Source organism: Takifugu rubripes, chromosome 18 (genome assembly GCF_901000725.2).
Source record: "Takifugu rubripes chromosome 18, fTakRub1.2, whole genome shotgun sequence".
Taxonomy (NCBI): Eukaryota; Metazoa; Chordata; class Actinopteri; order Tetraodontiformes; family Tetraodontidae; genus Takifugu; species Takifugu rubripes.
Window position 1 is genome coordinate 5,731,701 of NC_042302.1, and position 20,471 is coordinate 5,752,171.

Here is a 20,471-nt window from a genome sequence, read left to right on the forward strand (position 1 = left end):
GACCAAAAGTGTAATAGATGAGCACAGATATGACACCCTGAAAATCGATGACCCGTCAAAGGGAGATCTGGGCACTTTAGCTATTGTTGATTTATTGTGGGAATTGATTTTTTTTCTTTAAAGGTCAGTCTTCCATAGAAGTGGCATGGGAATGTGAACTCTGAAAGCTTTTTAGTCACAATAAATTATTAATAACTCTCATCCACACCTTTACAAGATATGCTGGCTCAACAGATCCAAATTTGCAGCAGAAACAAAACAAACAAAAAAAAACGGAAACGAAGGCGCAGGTGAGCGAGATGGCGTCACGTGACAGCAAGGTGACGATAATTAGTCCCGTAACGTTCCTTTACGGTGGGAACTTGCTTCAATTTTGAGGATATAACTACTTTAGTTTTTTGCCTTTCTCCCTCCTATAAAGCAACAAACCAATTACCATTTCCTCTCGACTTAAAAAAAAAAGAAAGATTAAACGTTATATTCCTTATATGAGGCTAAAAAATTGAAACTTTCCCACCCATTTTGCTCTGTATAGTATGAATTGTCTGTGACGCAGTCATATTTATGTGCAGGTCCACGCAGGTGTAATTAATAAGCTTATGTTCCAGGTACTGACGCAGTTCCCAGCACGCCTTTGTGCGCAAAACAGCACCTTTGCTCTGACTTCAGTGGAACAGCTTCTTAATTAATATCATTGGGAATACATGTGAAGCTCCTATTTAAACAGCAGCTGGAATAAATGGCCCTTCATAAATAATTGCGGCATAAACACATTTATTTTGTGTTAGCGTTTTCAAAGCTGTCCTCCGAAAGTCGTAGTGGAATGTGGCCATCTGAGGGTCGCCAGGCACCGCAGAGGCGCCTGTGCTTGTGAAGTTCCATCGGCCTGTAGGTGGGGCTCTGATGCAGTGTTTTAAAGCCTGGGAGAGGACAGGACAGCAAGGGAGAGGAGAGGAGAGAAGGGTGGGAGAAGATGCTGCGGCAGGCGCAGCAGACCTCACCGAGCACCCGAAAGAAGGTTAAACAGTCAGGGGACAAATGCCGATCGGAGAAGTTGATTTTGGTCGAGCTGATTCCAAAATTTCACCACTTTGAACGTTGTTTTAGTTCTTTTCGTGTGTTTACAAAATCATATGATGCACAAAGATCGATGCCTGTATTCGGTTTTATATATCAGATTTGGCTCCACGCATTTCGCCAATTGTGTTACATACACGATTACATAATTGGATCTTTAGGAATATTAATGTGAGGAACTGTCTGGGGAATGATGCGCTCCTGAACCGAGAGATCATCAAAGAACAAAAAAATTATAATCCCCTGTAACTATGCATGAACCGGAGGCCTAATTATGTTTTTTTCTTCGTGCCTAATCCCCATCTTTAAACGATCCCCGCGATTAGACATTCAAATCCGATGATCTGATTTTTTCACCCCGGTACTGAGAGTTATTTGTGTAAAGTCCCTCGTTGGCGCCGTCGGATCCCATTCTCAACGGGCTGAATCACATAAACCATGCGTGGAGCTTTTTCCTCAATTATTCTGTGGAAAATTTCAAATCAGTAGGTCATTCTTAAAAATAGTCACATAATAGAGTTTCTGGGATTTTTCGAAGTTGAGAGTACTAATGTGCGTATTCCGAGGTTGGTAAGCGGGTTTTATTTGCGTTCCTCTTTCTCGAGCTCTTTGACAGTGCCTTAAACTACCCCCGGACCCGAGACTTTACTGAAATCCCCGAAACAAAGATCCATTTCTGGAGACGACCCAAGCGTAACCCAAGTCCCTTCCGACCCTTAAGAGCCACCGCCAAGCTGCAAACTCCGACTCACGCCCCTCTCCTCCTCCTCCTCCTCCTCCTCCTCCTCTTCCTCCTCTCTCTCTTCCTTTACGCACTCCGCCGCAGCACCCTCAGCGCCTCAGTTGAGCAGGAGCACCGCACTGAGTCACAACTCTGCGCATACACGCACGCACGCACAGCTTCCTGCGGTATCCCACACGGCGCATCGGGTTTTCCATCGGCATACCAAGTGCGTCTTCTGCCCGGGGATGGGAGGCGCAGCTCTCGGGTCTCGGCGAGCTCAGAGCGGCGTAGAAGAGTCCTGCTGATCGGGGATGCTGCTGGAAGTCCGCCGCTGGTTCTTTTCCTCGCGCAGGAGCCGTCTTATATCGACGCCTCTTCCCGGGATTTAAAGACGTTTGGCCAGGATATAACGTGCACAGCGTTTGTCATATTTGGGGGACTGAGAGGAGTTGAGGATTTCTCTGGACGTGCCCCCCTATCCGCAGTGTCGATGCGGCTGTGAAGTGAATATCTCCAGAAATTACAGGTAAGCAGCGAAGCTCTTCACCGCGTTACTTCCAACATCCAAGAGTGTCTGAGGGCGCATCGGTGCCGTTCCAGCCGGGTTCTGGGCGGAAACTTGTCATTGCATTGGCCAGGTGACGGAAGGTGTGCTGCACCTGTTCTCGCTGCGCCAAGCCCGGTCTGCGCGCTCGGACGGAACCGGGTCGTTTGGATCATACGTGTAGGTGAAGTGCAAACATGCGAGCCGAATTCGGCTAAACTTGGAACCGCGTGGTGATCGGATTTCCAACGTCACCCATGCCCTTCATCCTCTCTGAGCCCAAGTGATCCGCATGCCCGGAGCGTGCTCGTTGCTCTCGCAGCCTTCAAGTCTGAAGGTTACAAACCGAAAGATCTGACGGGGTTCCCGCGCTTGATTTACGCAGCACCGGGGATAAACCCACTGCGTAGGACCAGCCCTCGGTGGCGTGTAGACTGGGATTTGGATTGAAATAATGGGAATAAACAAACATTTCTCCCAGTTGGTATAATTCTGCTCTTTAACAACAATACGCTTTTAACGCGCAGATCTTGGCAGCTCGGCTGATCTTGTCCAATAAAAATGTTTATCCGAAACTATTAAACGACGAGTTCGTAATGTTTCTTTCACGGTGGCACAATCTAACTTATTGTTCCATTCATGCGTAGCCAGAGTATAAATTATATGCATTATTAAGGCCAGTGGAGTAGCTCTGCCCATTTTAAAAGGCACGTTGCCTTCGCACAGGCGCTCCTCTCCCGGGTGCATTTCCCAGGATCGCCGGACTTCAGTCTCTCGTCCGCGCGTTTGAACTTTTTTCTTTTTCTTTTTTAAAGTTAAGGGATACTCGCAGTGTGGCTGTTACCAGCGTTACACTGAATTAAAACAGTGTAACACAGAGATAACTGAGAGATATTGCTTTAAAAAAAAAGTCAAAGAAGTCAAATTTGTGCATTTCCATCAAAGTCATGCTGGAAATGTCACTTGACATTTTGAACATTTTAAATTGTACAGATATTTAGATGGGCAGTTGTCTTTGGAGGCTCCAACTAAGCTGTAATGGCTCTTTGCTCCGTCCTGCAATGCATCACTTTTTTGTTCTTGTACTGTATTTTAGTTCTCATGCCAATAAACTGAACAAAGTATTAATGAATATCAGTGCTGCCTTGAATGTCCCACGCATCTGTAGAGTAAGAGCAATGCAGGCGTTGAATGTCGGACATCTCCATAGCAAATTTCTGTCCTCATCAATGATCGTAATGCTGTTCATATCTCTGAACAGGGACTGCTGGAGCTTAAGCTGATCAGAGTTGTAATATTTGAGACTCTTGAGCACATGTTGTCGTCTCAACTGTGTAATACGTCTCAGATTTGAAATGGAGCTGCACACTGGGCTCCGTTCTTGCTCTCTCTCTTCTTCCTCACCTCTTGTTCGTCCACACTCTCTCACACCTCATGCGCAAAGCAGCTGCTTCAGCTTATTTGCAAAATGCAGATCCGTAGTGCAGCAGTCCTCCCTGTTCATCAAGCCCCTCCAGTGTTCCTCCCTCTCACTCCAGGCTCAATGCATCAATTCAGTGTTGCCCTCAATCCACGCAAAATGCTGTCGTTACTTGGCTGATATCTTAATGTTGCAGGTTGTTTTACAGTTCAGCAAAAGGGTTAACAACTATAAAGTAGACTTGGTCCAGAGCGGAGTTCTCAAACGGAAGCGACCAAAAGGGCTCCGCAGGCTGGCTCAGTTGATAAATGTGTGCAGGATTCCATGTTCTTGTTCTTGTTTTAGGAGGACAGTGACAGCAGCTCTGATGCGTTTACGGGCTAATTAACTAAAACTTCAGCATGTCAACACATCACAAGGAAAACTATGAAAGCATCTGTTCAGTTCATTTATTGGCTTTCATGCTTTTTTTTTTGAGAAGGCAAAATTAGCTCTTCTAACAAACCTCTGCTGGTTCAGTTTGAATTATTCTGTGAGGATTAGCACCTAATGAAGTTAAACATTCTGTGCAGACTGAAAATCAACTGTCTCCATTAAATATTGGCTGAGGGGTGACGTGATCATTGGTAATCTGTCTCATGTCCTTAAAGTTCCAAGGTGTAAGCTAGACCTTTGTTTTGTGCACTTTAGTGCCTCAGTAGGAAAGGAAAATCTTTGAACCTTGATCATCTCCCTACTTTCATCTGTCTCTGTGTCCTGTCCATCTAGGCCTGCCCTCAGGAACGGGAACAGCAGCCTTTATTGGCCTGTAAGAACCTCACATTGACATTACTCCATATCCGCCGGCCAACGTTACAGCTAAAGGGGCGGAGTTTGGACCCAGAGAGCGCGGCCCTGTCAACATTATAGCTTGCAGATGGCCAAACGCTCACTCCAACCTTGGTTGTAAGGACATCAATAAAATTTGGGGCGGCCAATTTACATAAAGAGGCTCTATAAAAAATCTTGTGCTGGAGGCAGCAAATGAATATGAGGGTGATAGATTTCCTATATGAATGATTTAGGTAGCAGTGCTAGTCTGAGTGTGCTTGTTTGCTGTATGTGGGCGTGAATGATGCATCTGTGAGTTGTGTGGCAAGGCCCTATATGGATACTCCGGTCACATAGATGTATCATCATGTCAGACTGAATGATGTGTCTGTGGATTGGACTTGAATGGAGCTCTCTGTTTGTTCTCATTCTTTCTGTTGCTCTTTGTCGTCCAGTGTCTCTCTCCCATTCTCTCTCACTGTGCGATACACACATGCACTCGGTTAAACCCCCCTGGGCTGTGACAGGGCTACCAAGACGCAGGCTAGCATCCAATTAGGCTCTCCCTCATCTCCCATGCCACTCTATACCACGGAAAAAGACTGCAAATTTTGGTGTTAGTTTAATTTTAGAATTCAGTTTGCCTCACCAACTGTTTCCTCCATAATTGGCATCCATATTTTAGGACATTTGAAATGGTGTAACAATGGCTGCCACAGTTAAACATAGAATTAGCTGTGCTTTTGTGGTAATGGTCGCAACGAGTATGATCGGATGAAGCTGGTTTATCACTTAAAAATTCTGCTACGTCTGCACGGATTTGACCTTAAAAGTGAAGTTCAAATGCACATTTTAGATTTAAAAATTCTTCGTCTGCGTTTATTTGAAGCTTGATTGGCATCATGTTATTACCCAGTGACATTGTGATGATCTTAATCTAAATTCCAGAGTGAGGAGTAATTGCTTACAAGTATGTAATTAACCCTTTTGTCATGCACCAGTGCAAGACATATTGATATCTGCAGCAGCGATTCCAAGGGAGGATCTACAAACAATAGGTGTTTTGAGTCCTTTGGATAGAAATCAATATGTGTCACAATGTGCAATTTTTAATGAGAGCCTTTGTTGTTGTCTGAATAGTTTGCTCAGCACAAGTGATGCCTACAGTAAAGGCATAGTGTGTGTGTGTGTGTGTCTGTGTGTGTGTGATGGGGGTTGATCACACACACATCCTGCTGCTCAGAATTCTTCTTTCTGCTTGGCAGAGTCATATTGAGCTGTCACGTGTCTTTATAATGGCCCAGCCCATGCACATGCAACTATATCACAGTTGCACCAATTTTATTTCCTCCTCCCAGCCTTCTTTCATGCTTCCTTTCATCTTTTTTCTCAATCCCTCCCTCGTTCGACTGTCTCTGCCTCCAGCTCACTCTTTCCCGTATCTTTATTCCCCACTCTAAGCTGCCAAGCACATAACTTTATCTGTGCGTGTTTGGGTCCCAAACGTTGTGACATTGGAATGACCTATGAGGCAAAATGAAGTGAGCGGAGTAAACTGGGGAGGGTGCAGGTTCAGATAAGCATCAGCGGCCTTGCTGGAGTGCAGCTCCTGATGGGACCACATTAGGCATTTCCCCCGGTTCCCTTTTTCATATGGATCTCTGGGTTTGATACTAAAACGTCTCTCTTTAATGTGCTGGCAGGTGACACGCTGTGCAGATCAGCTCTCATGTTTGTGTGTGCCAAGCCAAGCATAACAAGCACTAAATTAGTTTTGTTTTAGATGCACGAAATGATGAGAAATTTGCAGACAGTCTTAGGGCGTTTAATTCCTCCTCCTCGCTCGTATTTGCTCCAGGGCCGCCGCCATAAGTCCACGCATGGATTAGGCTTTTAATTCTGTTTTCATCTTGTCTGTCACACAGAAGCATGGGCATGCATGTTTAAGTATGCAGACATACATGCACACATGTTATTAATCCCTGCCACACAACACTTCAAAGCATCCAATATTTATGGTACATCTAACATGTGAACTCTTTCTTAATTGCTTGGAATTTATCTCTCTGCAGAGACGGTTCGCCCCTCCCACATCAGTTTAGTCTCTCACCAGCAAATCTTCCTTTTTAATTGAGACTATAGGACCAAACAATGTTTCAAAATGCTTCAAGTGGCCTGTTAGCACTTTACTGGAATGTTAGCATCTGAATCCACTGCTGAAATAGGCTTGCCTTCATTGTATTAATGTAATCCTAAAAGAATAGGCTTGCTTTCTATTTTCACTGTAGATTTTGACTTGTTTGGAACTAAAAAGCTCTTTGAAGGTCAGCTAAATTGAAAAGGACTTATTATCCAACAGTTTGGATGTGGTTAGGTAGGTGTGTGAGAGTGATTTCCAAGCAGTTAATGAAGGAAAGGGCCCATTGTGTCATTTTTGGGCGTTTTGAGTCTCATATTTTTACAGCACAGTCTTGTTTCCTAGCAGGAAGGACCCTCTGGGGGTTAACAGAGGATTAAAAGTTAATGATTTGTCTCGCATCTCCTGTGTCTGCTCCATGCAGCTATATTGTCCCCTCTTCTCCTTCCTGTCTGGCATGTGTATCAGGGGGCATCAGTATGCAGCGTTACCACAGTAATTGTGAAACAGCAGGCTCTGTGAGGACCCCTGCTGTGTTGTAGCCAGAAGGCAGTAAGGTTGGGAGGATTGGCTTTACTGTAATACCCTCGCCCACCCCCCCTCAGGCTGTATCATAGTCTAGCAGTATAATATTGGGGATGTTACAGAGAGGTTTAACAAGGCTTACTCTGGGTTTTGTGTTATTCTCTCAGTACGATATTCTCTTTTTAGTTTGGGATTTTGCTTTTCTTGAGTTTTTTCTTTTTGTTGATGGGATTTGGAACGTGTCAGTGTGAATGCAGCGGCTGACTCTCAGCCAGGGCCCTGACTCTCTTCAACTTCGGGGGAGAAATTTGTTGCTCTTCTGGAATAGAAATGTTTGGTTTGCTTTTCTGCTAAAGCCTTAGACTTTTACCGCTGCTGTGCGCTGACTTCTATTTGCTGTGGTTAACCAGAGGGAGAAAGTGGGTGAACTGAAACATGAAGTGATTGTTGCTAAACAAGACCCCATTTAGGTGCAGTGTCCCTCACACATGAGCTTTTTCTGCAAGCACCCGAGAGCCTGTTGTCTTATATTTAGATCCTTGCTTCGTGTGAAAAAGGACCTATTAAATTTTTCTCCGATAGTGACACTATCCCTACCTGCCACCTACACAAGCAACAGTGTTCCTATGGCAACATGACTTGTCAACCGAGGGAACCCTCATGAAAATTGTCTTCTCTGCTCGATTTGTTGTGGGGAAGAATAAAAATGATGGATACTGTAACTGATGGGCTTTTGATCACTTCAAAAAGCTGTAATTGGACTTTAACTTTTTCATCTCCAGAAGATAAATCACCTAAAATTGTTGAGTGCCTTCAGTGCCGTCAGTTATCCATCTCTCACACCAGCTAGTTGGAATCTCTCGGCTTTCTCCATCTGAACTCTATATATCTTATCACTATTGTTGAAAAGTTAGTTTAGTTAATGTTAGACTGTACTTCATTTGGCTGACTGAAGATACTGTAGGTGCTAAATCGAGAACTGCAATTAAAATGCAGATAGTTTATCGGACGTGTTTGCTGTAATTACATGTGGATTGTGACGGTTGCTGTTGCAGGCCTTCCCCGGGGACGGGGCCACGTCTGAGGGCAGCAGTCCCAGTCCAACTGCCCAGCAACTATTTGTTGTTGTGTACTGTGGAGAACAGTCTGTTGAAAATCCTTTTGTTCTGCCATCTTTTGTCCTCCAACGGCTTCACTTGGTAGTTAAAAGAAAAAAAAGCCAAGTCTTTTCCAATGATTATTTTGTCCTCTTATACGCAAATGTTCTGCAGGAAAAATGAGTTTTGAGTAATTATGTAACGGAATGAATATGATGAAATAAAGGGGAACTGGATCAGCTGGACAGGAAAGGGTTGCTGGACAGGAGCTTTTCTGACTGTTTTCTGTCTCCATCTATCCTGAATCGGTACCCCAAAGCTGTAATGACCAGTTGGAAGGCAGGCAAACGTGGAGTCCTGAATCTTGTCGTGCCTGCCTGAAAGCTGTAGCAAAATGTAAAGTTTGGAGAAGACAAACACAAACACGTCAGTTGGAAGAGAGCGTGTTAAACTCTGGATAGTAATTTGCATCTTGTCTCTGTAACTGATAGCTGGCTAGAAAGCTTGTCAGATGTGTTTATACCAGAGGGCTTTTAGGAACTAAGTCAAAGGGAGAAGGGGAAGTTTTGAGGGGAGATGAGCACTGAGGAGGGTGGGAGGTGCTGGAGAAAAGCGTGTAATGGAGGATAAACCTGCCTGAAGTCAGTTTTCCCATCTCTCACGTTGGGTAAATGATTCAGACACACTTTTCCAGCCTGTACTCAAGGGTCTAGTTCTAGTCAATTTAGGGATTACATAACTGTTGTTAAACTGGAGAAATAAATAAGGGCATCTGTGTATTTGTAATCAAGAAAGATGAATCCCTGAAACATTTAATCTGTTTAAAATTGACCTGTATTTTAGTTCATATACCAACTTTTCTCACCACAATGTAAAGCATCTGTCTGTTTAACAGCATTTGTATTGGCAGTTGTATTGATTTTAGCTGTAGCAGGACTGGGTTTCTCTTCCGCTGAGTTCTTCTTTTGCAAATTGCATTGCATATGATGTCTCAAATGTATCTATTCATTCCATATAAAAGGCCCCAAGATGGGATTTGAACAAAGGCTGTGTCTCCATGGCTAAAAAACAAGGCATTTTTAGATGAGGTCTGTAATCACCAAGTCATGATTACGTTTCCATATGAGCTGTGCATAGAAGCTCAGTCAGAATTGCCATATTTGAGCCATCAAAGAGCCACATTTTGGTTGATTTCCTCGACAGAACATCAAAAACCAAATTTGGCTCAACCAGTTTTGATTAATAGCCAGATTTGGTTGTATAAGCTTTACTGAAAATGGCTGTTTTTCTCCATCGTGTTCATATTGTATCCTTCATGGATTATATCCGGACGTTAGAGATGCTTAAACCATCCATGTCTGTTGCTCTACATTGTTCACGTCTGACAATGTGCTCAATACTAATTGACTGCCTTTTGTGCTGGCTTGCTATACGCAGCTTGTTATTCATAACATGTGTAGTGAAGTGTGATAAAAGGTGTTCAGATCTGATTTATTAATCTGTAAATAATTGGTAATATGATGCGTCTTTCTGTCTTGAGTTTATGGGTAACATCCTCCATCCACTCAAGTAAAGTATAACTTTAACCTACACATTTATATAAATAGAGGGAAAAGTAAAATTCACCCCTCAAATGTTTGCATTCATGTGTTGAGTATACCTGTTTCCATCATAAAAGAACCCTTTTCAACACTGTAAGATAAAGCCTGACTTCAGCTTGCTTCTGGAGATTTGTCTGACCTTTTTAAAGGAAAAATCCACTTCAGCTCATTTGTCATGCCAGCTTTGTCCTTCTAATGCCAAACTATTTGCTGAATCTGTTGAAAAGGGGAATACTTCAGCAGCTGGAAGGGCACTTTTGACACACATTGTCAAACTGCTCAGTTCTGAGACAAGTACTGCAAGACAGCAAGTCTCTGCAGGTGGAGACATTCAGTCTTCACGAGCAATAGCCCAATTCTCGCTCTATCCCAAATTGCTTGGACTTTGGTGCACTTTGCACATGCACAGGACGGAACAACACACGCTTTTCAGGTTGAGGCAGGGGAGAACGGTTTGGGGAGAGGAGATATGCTGACACAGACTTCAAGTAAGCATAGCATAAGGAGTTAAATGTGGAATACAAGGCGAAGGGCACACGTGGTTGGAGACTGACCTCATTCCAGCTCTGTGTAGCACACCAACAGATCTTTAAGACTCATCACCACTATGGATTAGATGGAAAAGCTGTAATCCACGCGCTTCGAGTAAACCAAATCAACTGCTGCACAGCTGAGCCTCACAGATGTGCACAGGGAGAGAGAAAGGAATAAGACAGGATGGATTATTAGGACAGTTTTGTCCAGTTGTTTGTTCTTTGTGCTCAGAGCAGCACACATGCACAAATATTACTGCAGAGATTTGATTTGCACGCAACCGATTTTCCATCCAGCACACGGCATTCCGACTTCTTTAAGAAGCAAAAACGAGAGGAAAAATAAAGCAGAAGTTTTTAATATTTTATTTTAATCACCACAAAGCCTTCTAAATGATCCAGTCTTGGATGTTAATCTCAGAGGTCAAGGCAGATTTAACTCTGCAGCAGCAGAGATGAAGATGTAGAAATGTAATAAATACCAACAGGCCCCTGATAAAAGCTTTTGGAGAAATACACTTGGATCGATGTTGGGTGGATTTAAAAACAACCTGCTTCGTAGTCAATGGTCGACGATCAACGGCTTCAACTGTCGTGACCAAACAGCTGAACTGGGGCAAGTCTGATCCTGTTTACACTGATTCAGCCAAAACGGCTGATTTAGCCAAAGGGCGCCTTGAGAAGATGTTATTTTGGCACGCTACTGCTGTTTTTCTCATGAGGCACCACACATGCTGAAACCAGTTGGAAATTCAGACAATTTTAATTGTTATCTTCCTATCGGATTACTGTGTATTAGCTATTAGCAGCAGGAAATGTGCTACAGCTCAAGTTGTGTTTGTGCCACATGTCCTGCGTCTACAGGGCATCAGCATGTGTGGCCACATTGGAACACCAACTGAAACACCCAAAGAATTCCACTCTGATGCTATATCTGAGTGCTGTTACATGTTGGGGAGATGAGGCATGCAAGGCAACAGAAGTTGCTAGACTTGTCTCAACCTGGAGCGCTGCTACCCAGCTCCTCTCTCTCTCCGTCTTCCCTTAGGCGCTGGCTCCCCTGTGTGCATGTTTGTGCGTGTGAGAGAAGGCTTTGTGCCTGCCAGCATGTCTGTATGTCCAGCTACAAAAGTTGTTCACAACAGACTACAGAGGAAAAGATGTAATAATGATAATAACTCGGTGTAATTAATGGTTTAATTACGTTCATTGACTGGAATCCCTGCCCAACTGGCAGAGCTTGCAGGAAGCTACTGCCACATTTAGATTCAAGTGGCAATTATTCACACTGTGCTTTTACTGTTTCCATGTCAAAATGTCAGATGCAAAATATTTCCTTTCTCAGGTTAAACATTTTCCGGGTCCCGTTTTATTGCTTCGCCCTCAGTGCACACAGCCTTTGATCGAACGCTGCGGCGAAACGTGGAAGCTTTATCATCTGAAGCTACAGGTCAGCCTTTCCAATTTCCAACAAACAAATCTTGCAGGCATTTATGATGAAGGCAAGGTTGACCACTACGCCTCAAAAGAATATACCGAGGAGTCTGGCCTCGGGACATATGGATTTGTGGTATCCATTCTGTTGTAATCTCCTTGGATCCAAGTATTTCACTGTAGTAGCTCTGTGTCGGCCACAATTGATACGAATACATACATTTAGTAATTGTGATTTCATCAACTTTAGTCTTCTGGTTATGGCTTTATCAGATCTCTCCCCTCATACTCTCAAAACTTGGGTTTACATGAGCAAAATGAAGCAGTCCTGAATTAACTGCTTCAGCGGAACTGACATTGATGGATATAGATGAGTGAGACAGTCATAAATGCAGCGGCAAAGAAGAGGGGCAGAGGGAAGATCCAATGTGAAAGAAGACTTTAAAGGATGTCATCTTTGCTAAAGCTCGTAGCGAGGCTTCCTGCATGTAGGCACATTGTCATTCTTGCATGTTATTGCTTATTGGTTGTATTTAGTCGTGTATTTAGTATATAGTTTTATATTTTAAATGTTTTATCTTACTTTTGATATCCGGTTACAATTAAAACATAACCAGATCTGCATTAAGTGAGGAGTATAATTCATATTATTGTTAGTTTATATAAGTCATACATTTAAAATTGATAATGCCTGCTGCTTAAGGCAAATTTCAATATTACTATTTCAAAGATTATAAATTTGGGATACGTCCAGTAGCAGACCAGCAAAATGTCTCTGGATGATACAAATATGAAGACATTTTGGCTTCTTTGTTTTGAACGTGACCACACAGAGGCCACCACCCTGACACGACTTGTTCTGGTGTCAGCGTAGCGTCCGGCACCCTGCAACTCATTATTAATTACTATGTCAAGACAGAAAAAAGGGACAGGGGAAGCTAAAGGGGGGGGGGGGGGGGGGGGGGGGGGGGATGGGAGGACAAAGTGGCTTAAATAGAGAAATTTATAAGAGAGCAGCTAAAATAGACGTCAAGAGGTGTTCAAATACGTAGCCGTGAATCCTAACTTTATTATTGTTGTTCAGCTAATTAATCGATGCTGATGAAGCTCTCTTGATTGGTCGCTTGTGAGTTGCTCGTGTGTCACGTCTCACCATCCTAATCCACTCCAGAGCTTCATTAAGATCACTGATTAAATGGCCAGCTTGGACATTGGCAGGTGATGTGTATCCACCGCAGAGGCCCCGCCTATTCAGGAAGTCAGCTGTCATCCAACCCAATCAGAGCAGGGCGCTGACAGCCGGCCAGTGGGCTCTTCAACAGCTCTAATGACATTAGAGCCTCTTGATCTGCACTGATGATAACACACTCCACCAATCTCCACCTCCATCAGCACACACGGCACAGAGGCCCGGCCCGAGCCAAGAGGGTGCGTCTGCAGTCAGCCCTCGTGCGCATCTGTATGCCACGTTTGACTGACCTTTCTGTGAATTCAAGGACTGTTGGAGTGCTGCATGACCTCAAGGACTCTGTCATTTCTCTCTAGCATGTAGAAACGCCTCCGGTGTCGTTCCTTTCAACGATGCAGAGATGACTGTTTCTGTACCATACATTTTCCAAAGAGGCTGGCACTGTATCTACCTTCTTTTGAAAAGGAGCATTAATAAGTCTCATGAAACTGGGAGAAATGGACTGTGGCTGTGAATGAAATGGACAGAGGGATGGGCAGACGTCGGCTGTTTAAAATCCAGAGGGGTGGCCCAGTTGGATCTTTGCCTTGGCCACATCTTTGAATTGCTTTGACTTGGAGAGAGAGAAAACCTAATCATAATTGGTTATACTCTGGAGGAAATATGGAAATGTGTAGTCTGCAGTGTTGCCTTCACAAATTGAACCTTTTAAATGTCACAAAGTATATTATTTATAGCCTTTAAAATGAGCCTTTTTGCAACATCTGTAGTAAACAATCTTGTACGTAATGTTAATGAGTCTCTCAATGGCTTCTGTCATGGACTCGGATGACAGTACAATCCCAAGGCTTTCTTTATAATATCAACAGCCTATGGTGGATTAGACCTCCTAACCCTGATCTAAACAGGGTATCTGGTGACAGTAATCCACGCTGCTAATCCATGTCTTGATGTAACTGAGGACATCATGATTTTCCTCCCTCTCTCTCTTAGTTCTGTTTTCATTTCTGCTGCTGCCTTCCTCAGATAGCACCATCTGGTTTGTGTAACAGCAGGGATTAGTTGAGTCTGAGACCTGATCATGCCATCATTACGTTTCCTTTTTGTTTCCCTGTGCTGTATTTGCAGGTGTTGCAATTCATAAAATGTCAGTGTTTTATGGAATAAAAGACAGGAGGCATCTTTTCAAATTATGACTGAACCTTTTTCCATTCCCAGTTGTCCATATTTGTTCATTGTTGTACTAAATGAAAGATTATCCCTGCATGCAGTGATGTGCAAATCTTGGTCACTTCATGCCCATACCACATTTCCAAAACCCTACAGTTTTCTTTTGCCGGCGACACTGTAGAAGGTATAGAGACATTGGTGCCAGTGGGTGTGTGCACGCTCAGCCAGCCCTGATCTCTCTGGCTCGCTGCCTTTGAGTGTATTCTGTGTACAAGTGTCAAGTTTCGAAGTGCCGTGTTGCACCGTGGTCTGGATGTTACGCCGAAGCGCGTGGAGCCCGTGTGAATGTGTGCATTTGTGATTATACAGTAAATATGCTGGGTGAGCGCAGGGAGACTGTTTTCCTGCGGTCCCAGTGTGTAGCTGTGATGTAGAGTGACACTTATGCCTCAGATCAGTGCCAAGGCGCAGCAGGGGAGAGGGGTTGAGGCAGGTTTGGGGAGGGGGAGGGACACTTTTCCTCCCCAACTATACTGTCGTCTTTGCAGCTGCCTGCTGTAGGTTTCAGCTACTGCTGCTACTTCCCAGAGCATCCAGGCATCTTCATGTGCAGACCTATGTTCTCCAATGAGATGACCAAGCATTTGTTTACTAGAGATGTGAGATGGCTGCCAAGCGGATTTCAAAGTAGCAGTTTAGGAGCCTTTTCAAGAGCAGGTGCATCGCCCGAAGCTCTGTTCCTGAGAGTCACACAGCAATCCACCACACTGACCCTTGCCATCTGATATCATGCCAGCCAGGAAGATACACGGTTGTATTACAAGGCGCTGCCAGATAATCTATTCCCAGTGGTCGAGAAACTCTTGCTTTTCACAGTGAAGTAATACATTTAAAAAAACAAAACAAAACCCCCAGATTTTCTGCCTGGTTGTATATATAATTGCTGTATGGATTTGACCAAATAAAAGGAGAGATTGGGTAATTTAGCTACCACAATAATGCTCAGTTATGTTTGACTGTCTTCCAGGGTGCTGTAGCACTCTGGATCTTTGTAAAGGACACAACCATCCTGCGACCACATTGTCACTCTAATCTCTGTAATCTACCTTCACATACTTTTGATATTTACTTGCCATCGACTCGTCTGTGAAATTAAAACTGCTCATCTTTTTACCTTGATATTGATTGATAATATTTACCTAGATGATTTTCTTCCTTATGATTCGAAGGGATTATGTGCTCGTGCAATGCAAATGAATTGTTTAAGCTCATACACTGTTGGATGTTAAGATTTCTGCGAAATATTTGGCCTCCTTGTCATCCCAATTCTCACACAATCCAACTGAAGGCGGATTGTTTTGTTGTGTCAAGCACTACTGTCATATCTAGCCTTGGCTCAGTCTTGAAGTGTTATGGCTGTGACACATTTATGCACCATAGGTTTTATTAATGGTATTGTCCCTGGAATTGGCTCCCGCATCAGAATTTGTTTTCAGTTGCTCTTTGAGAGCAGCCGGCTCTTTACAGCCGGACCTTTTGAGAAATATTGGACAGTCAGACTAAAATAATCTTTTATGTAATAGCCCGAGCAGGATAGAAATGTCATCTGGTTCAGGATATTTGCACACCTTTGATCCGTGGTTTTGCCGTATCTGATGCATTTCAAATGCTGTTCTCACATCTTGGTCACACATTTATTAATAAGCTGTTCGAGCCTCTTTTTTCTCCCCCCAGTCGGTAGTTGTAAACTGTAGCTGTCATGTGATCCTGGCTGGCTGCTGACGGCTTTTGAGGACACTGAAAACGAAAATGGGGAAAAGCAAACATTCCAATTATGCTCTAAAGACTGAGCTCAGTTTTGAGATAATAGGCACAAGCACACACAAACACACACACACGCACACACACAGCTGGAATGTACCGTCCCTTTGAGCCATCTCTGAAATGCATGTGTTTGCGTGTGGTGTAAAATGTGAATTCATTAGCACATTTTTATGGCTAACAGGCTGTAAATGTAGGATTGAATGAGTGTGTGTTGAGTGACTCTGGCTGTTGGCCCAGAGCAGTTCTGCTGCACACTTGGGTCACACAACTTAAAACCTCTTCTTTTGTTATTTGCTTCTTTCTACTTTAATTAAGGCAAGTCGGTAAGCTATGCTTTTGAATGCATATTGCACATGCAATAGTCCCGGTCACAACTAAAGCAGACTTTAATTAATGGAGCTTGATCATCAGCAGGCAAGGGCAAACAGCTACCAAATGAGCTCCCCCCTCCATCAGGGAGGATAATTACATTTCACCAACAAGGCGAGGCTTCTTATTGGAGACACACTGGCACAACACCGAGAGGGCAATTTCTTTTCCCTTCAATTCTAGCATTTGTTTTCTCAAAACTGCGATGTAGGGAGGCTACTGGGAGCTTTTCTTATCCAATTTGGTTTGCTTGTTTTGGATGTCAGTCAGCTGTTTGCTGCAGCCATGAGGGTAGGTGAATGCGAAGGTGCTTTTACAGCCTCTGTTTCTCACTTGTGCCAGTTCTCCCCCTTACACTCCCTTTGTCTCCCCTCATCAGTCTCTTTTTCTATTAATAACAACTCCTGAATTAAGTTGTCGGGGAGTTTCAGAGGGACGCTTTGGTAATGGCTGCCCCTCCTGTCAGCTAAATGAGAGGCGGGAACTCCAACGCTGTTTCCTGAGATTAATAGGCAGCTTCCTTTCCAGTTCTTGGTGAAACATTGTGGGCTCAGAGCTCCTTCATTACCACTGATGTAGCTGCAGCTCTCTCTCCTTGTTAAATTTCAACACCTTTCACTTCGATGGACAAAACAGAAACGCCTTTCAGGGCAATTACTGAACAGTAATTATTAATGTGCTGCAGTCGGGACTGATGGTAGATTGGTAGAACATCTAATAATATCTGTTGCTACTAACTTCAGATAACGGTGCTATTTAAATAGACTGCAGCTGTCACAATCAGATCAAAGGGCTTTGTATAAATATTAAAATAGAAATGCACATTTATCTCTGAACCTCTTGTTTCAATCTAATACCTGTAATTTACCTGAAGAGCGCCCCCCCTGGTGACATGCCGCTTGTCACAAGCACCCTAATGAGCATGGAACATACACATGGATGCATGTGCGCACACACAGAGGCCATATTTGCAATAATGCAAACTGCATTAAGTTCTGCATAATGAGTTCTCATGTGGTGATCTGTCTGTTGGGTTGTGTTTACGGAAACGGATTGTACACATGCATGTGAAATTGAGTTTTTTTTTTTTTAAACATGTAGACATTACACCATTTGTAAATAAACTTGAAGGGTGACTATAAGGAATCTTATTTTTGCAACCACTTGCATTTTCCCTTTAATTGTTTTTCCTACTCTGCCTGTCTGTAGGCATGTTAAATATGGAGGGGAAAAATGCATTTTCCCCTCCTTGCTAGCAGTATCAGCATGTGAGCTGCCATGTTGGGCAGGGAGAGTAATTGCCAAAGCATGCAAATGACTACTCTAAGGGGAGATTCAGTTAGATGCACAGTGGCTGCAGCAGAAAGGCAAAGAGGTGGAGAGGGGCAGGGGTCCATGCGGAGACGAGGCGCCGATCCTCTCCTCCGGGGTGATGCATGACTCCTTTGCCGTCCTCTCCTGCAAACCATGATCGTGTTGGTTTCAGGTCTCTCTGCACATTTCCCAATCAACCTCTGCTGCGCCTCAGCCTCGTTTCTTTTTTAAACAGCTCATTTCTTTTCTAAGTATAGATCAGACTCAGGTCTCAAATGTGTGGCCTCGTCACCTGTGTTCCTCATTTTTTAATAATCCTCTGCTCCCACCTGTGCCAGATAGAAGTGGAACATAGATGGCATTATTTAATTGTAATAAATTGATGTATACAATACATGCTTGTTTATGTTCAGTTTTACTAATTTTTCTATCTTCTTTTAGGCACATTATGTCCTCCATGTCAGAAGACGTCTGATCCTATTTGGCCTGCACTACTGGACTGTGCCTCCTTCCTTCATCTCACCACTCCCAGCCTACCAGCCTAGCCATGATGTCACTCACCAGGACATGGACCTGCTTTTTTGTTTGCTGCTTCCTGTCTAGTTTGGTGCTTCCTGTGACCTCAGAAACAGTGTTACAAGCCGCGCAGGCCCACAGCTCCCAGGTTATCACAGCCTCTCTTCAGGAGGAGGAGTATGCTTCGTTTAGAGCTGAGAACTCTGAGTGGAAATTCAACCATCTTGCTGTGGACTATCGTAATGGTAACGTCTATCTGGGAGCTGTCAACCGCATATACAAACTGTCTCCAAACCTAGAGGTCCAGGTGTCACATGAGACTGGTCCCGATGAAGACAACCGTGAGTGCTACCCGCCACGCATTGTCCAGCCCTGCAGTGAGCCCTTGACGCTCACCAACAACGTCAACAAAATGCTTCTGATGGACTATCGGGAGAACCGGTTGCTAGCATGCGGCAGCCTTTACCAAGGCATCTGCAAACTTCTGCGCCTGGATGACCTCTTTAAACTAGGAGAGCCCTTCCACAAGAAGGAACACTACCTCTCTGGTGCCAATGAAAGTGGCCCTGTGTTTGGTGTCATTGTTTCATATGGCAATGCCTCTCCGGACATGCTTTTTGTAGCCACTGCAGTCGATGGCAAGCCCGAGTACTTCCCTACTATCTCTAGTCGTAAGCTGGCCAGGAACTCAGAGGAGGATGGCATGTTTGCCTACGTCTTCCATGATGAGTTTGTTGCGTCTATGATAAAAATCCCTTCAGATACTTTCACCGTCATCCCGGACTTTGACATTTACTACATTTATGGCTTTGCTAGTGGGAACTTTGTGTACTTTCTGACTCTGCAGCCTGAAATGGGAAGTGGGCCCACCACTGGGTCTTCCTCCACCGGTCGAGAACAGGTCTACACTTCAAAGATTGTGCGCCTTTGCAAGTCAGACCCTGCCTTCAATTCCTATGTGGAGGTGCCCATTGGATGCATTAGTGGTAATGTGGAGTACAGGTTACTGGAGGCAGCCTACCTGTCCAAAGCTGGTTCCATCCTGGCGCGCTCACTTGACGTGGCACCAGATGATGATGTTCTGTTCGCCGTCTTTTCAAAAGGCCAAAAGAGGCACCTACATCAGTCCATGGAGGACTCTGCATTGTGTGTTTTCTCTCTGCGCGAGATCAACGAGAAAATCAAGGAGAGGCTGCAGTCGTGCTACAAGGGTGAGGGCACGCTGGACCTGGCTTGGCTCAAAGTCAAAGATATACCCTGCAGCAGCGCCGTGAGTACAATGTGCACAGTACATACACATACACATGGGTGTTTACTTAGGATTGTACACTTTTCTTGCTCGAGAACTTTTTTCTGTTACCTACATATAAAAGAAATGAGGATTTGATAGGAATAGATGAAGGAATCCCATCTGAGCAGATTTGTAGCCTATTATACATCTTATTATAGTGAACATGTGCACTCTTTGGGTTCTGTCAACACTATTTTCTTAGGTTTATGCTCCATTAATCATCAATGTGTACTAACTCATCAGATCTGCACACCCATTTTAACAGTGCAGTACAGCCATCACACAGATTACCACAATTTAATTTTCTCCCAGTATGACAAATTTAGCACTCTATTTCATTTGATTTATCACTATGCACAGATAAATAAGGTTAAATATGGTGTTACATGTTTGGACTCTCCTCACCAGTATCTGAAGCGGCTTGACATGTTTTTCTTGTGTTGCTCATGGGGAAATTCTATCAATAACAAAACTGCATATGCTCGGCAATCATGGAACGACCTTCACACTTCTCTGTGTGCTGAATCAAATATGCATAAAAGAACCATGTGCACCAGAAGGTGGTTCTTAAATTTAAAGACTCTGTGTAAGACTGATAGCTCAATATAATCACTGAATAGATTTAATATATTATGACTTAGATTTGTTTGAGTTAGAAAAACATCTGTGCACACAGTCCAGACCATAATATGATTTCAAACAATTAAAAACAAACGCAACATTGCCTAAAATTTCCCTTCTTAGTGCTGGTCATATATCCCATGTTTAAAACTGATCTCATTGCTCCTGCTTGACCTTAGCCATGCACAGGTCATTAAAGGACATTAAAAGTTGACCCTCTCCTGTGTTTTGTTGCGAAGTTGCCGTGTTTATCTATTAATCCCTCTCTGACACGG

General features: G+C 43.8%; 1 protein-coding gene across 1 annotated transcript in view; it reads left to right on the forward strand.

Moving 5' to 3' along the window:
• Positions 1–1,897: 1,897 nt before the first annotated feature.
• plxna4 (plexin A4) overlaps positions 1,898–20,471 on the forward strand; it is a 146,218-nt gene continuing 127,644 nt past the window's right edge. Inside the window, exons 1-2 of the mRNA XM_003972873.3 lie at positions 1,898–2,327; positions 18,210–19,554. Of these exons, the coding sequence (XP_003972922.2) occupies positions 18,316–19,554 (1,239 nt within the window). The 5' untranslated portion in view covers positions 1,898–2,327; positions 18,210–18,315. The remainder of the gene's footprint in view (positions 2,328–18,209; positions 19,555–20,471) is intronic.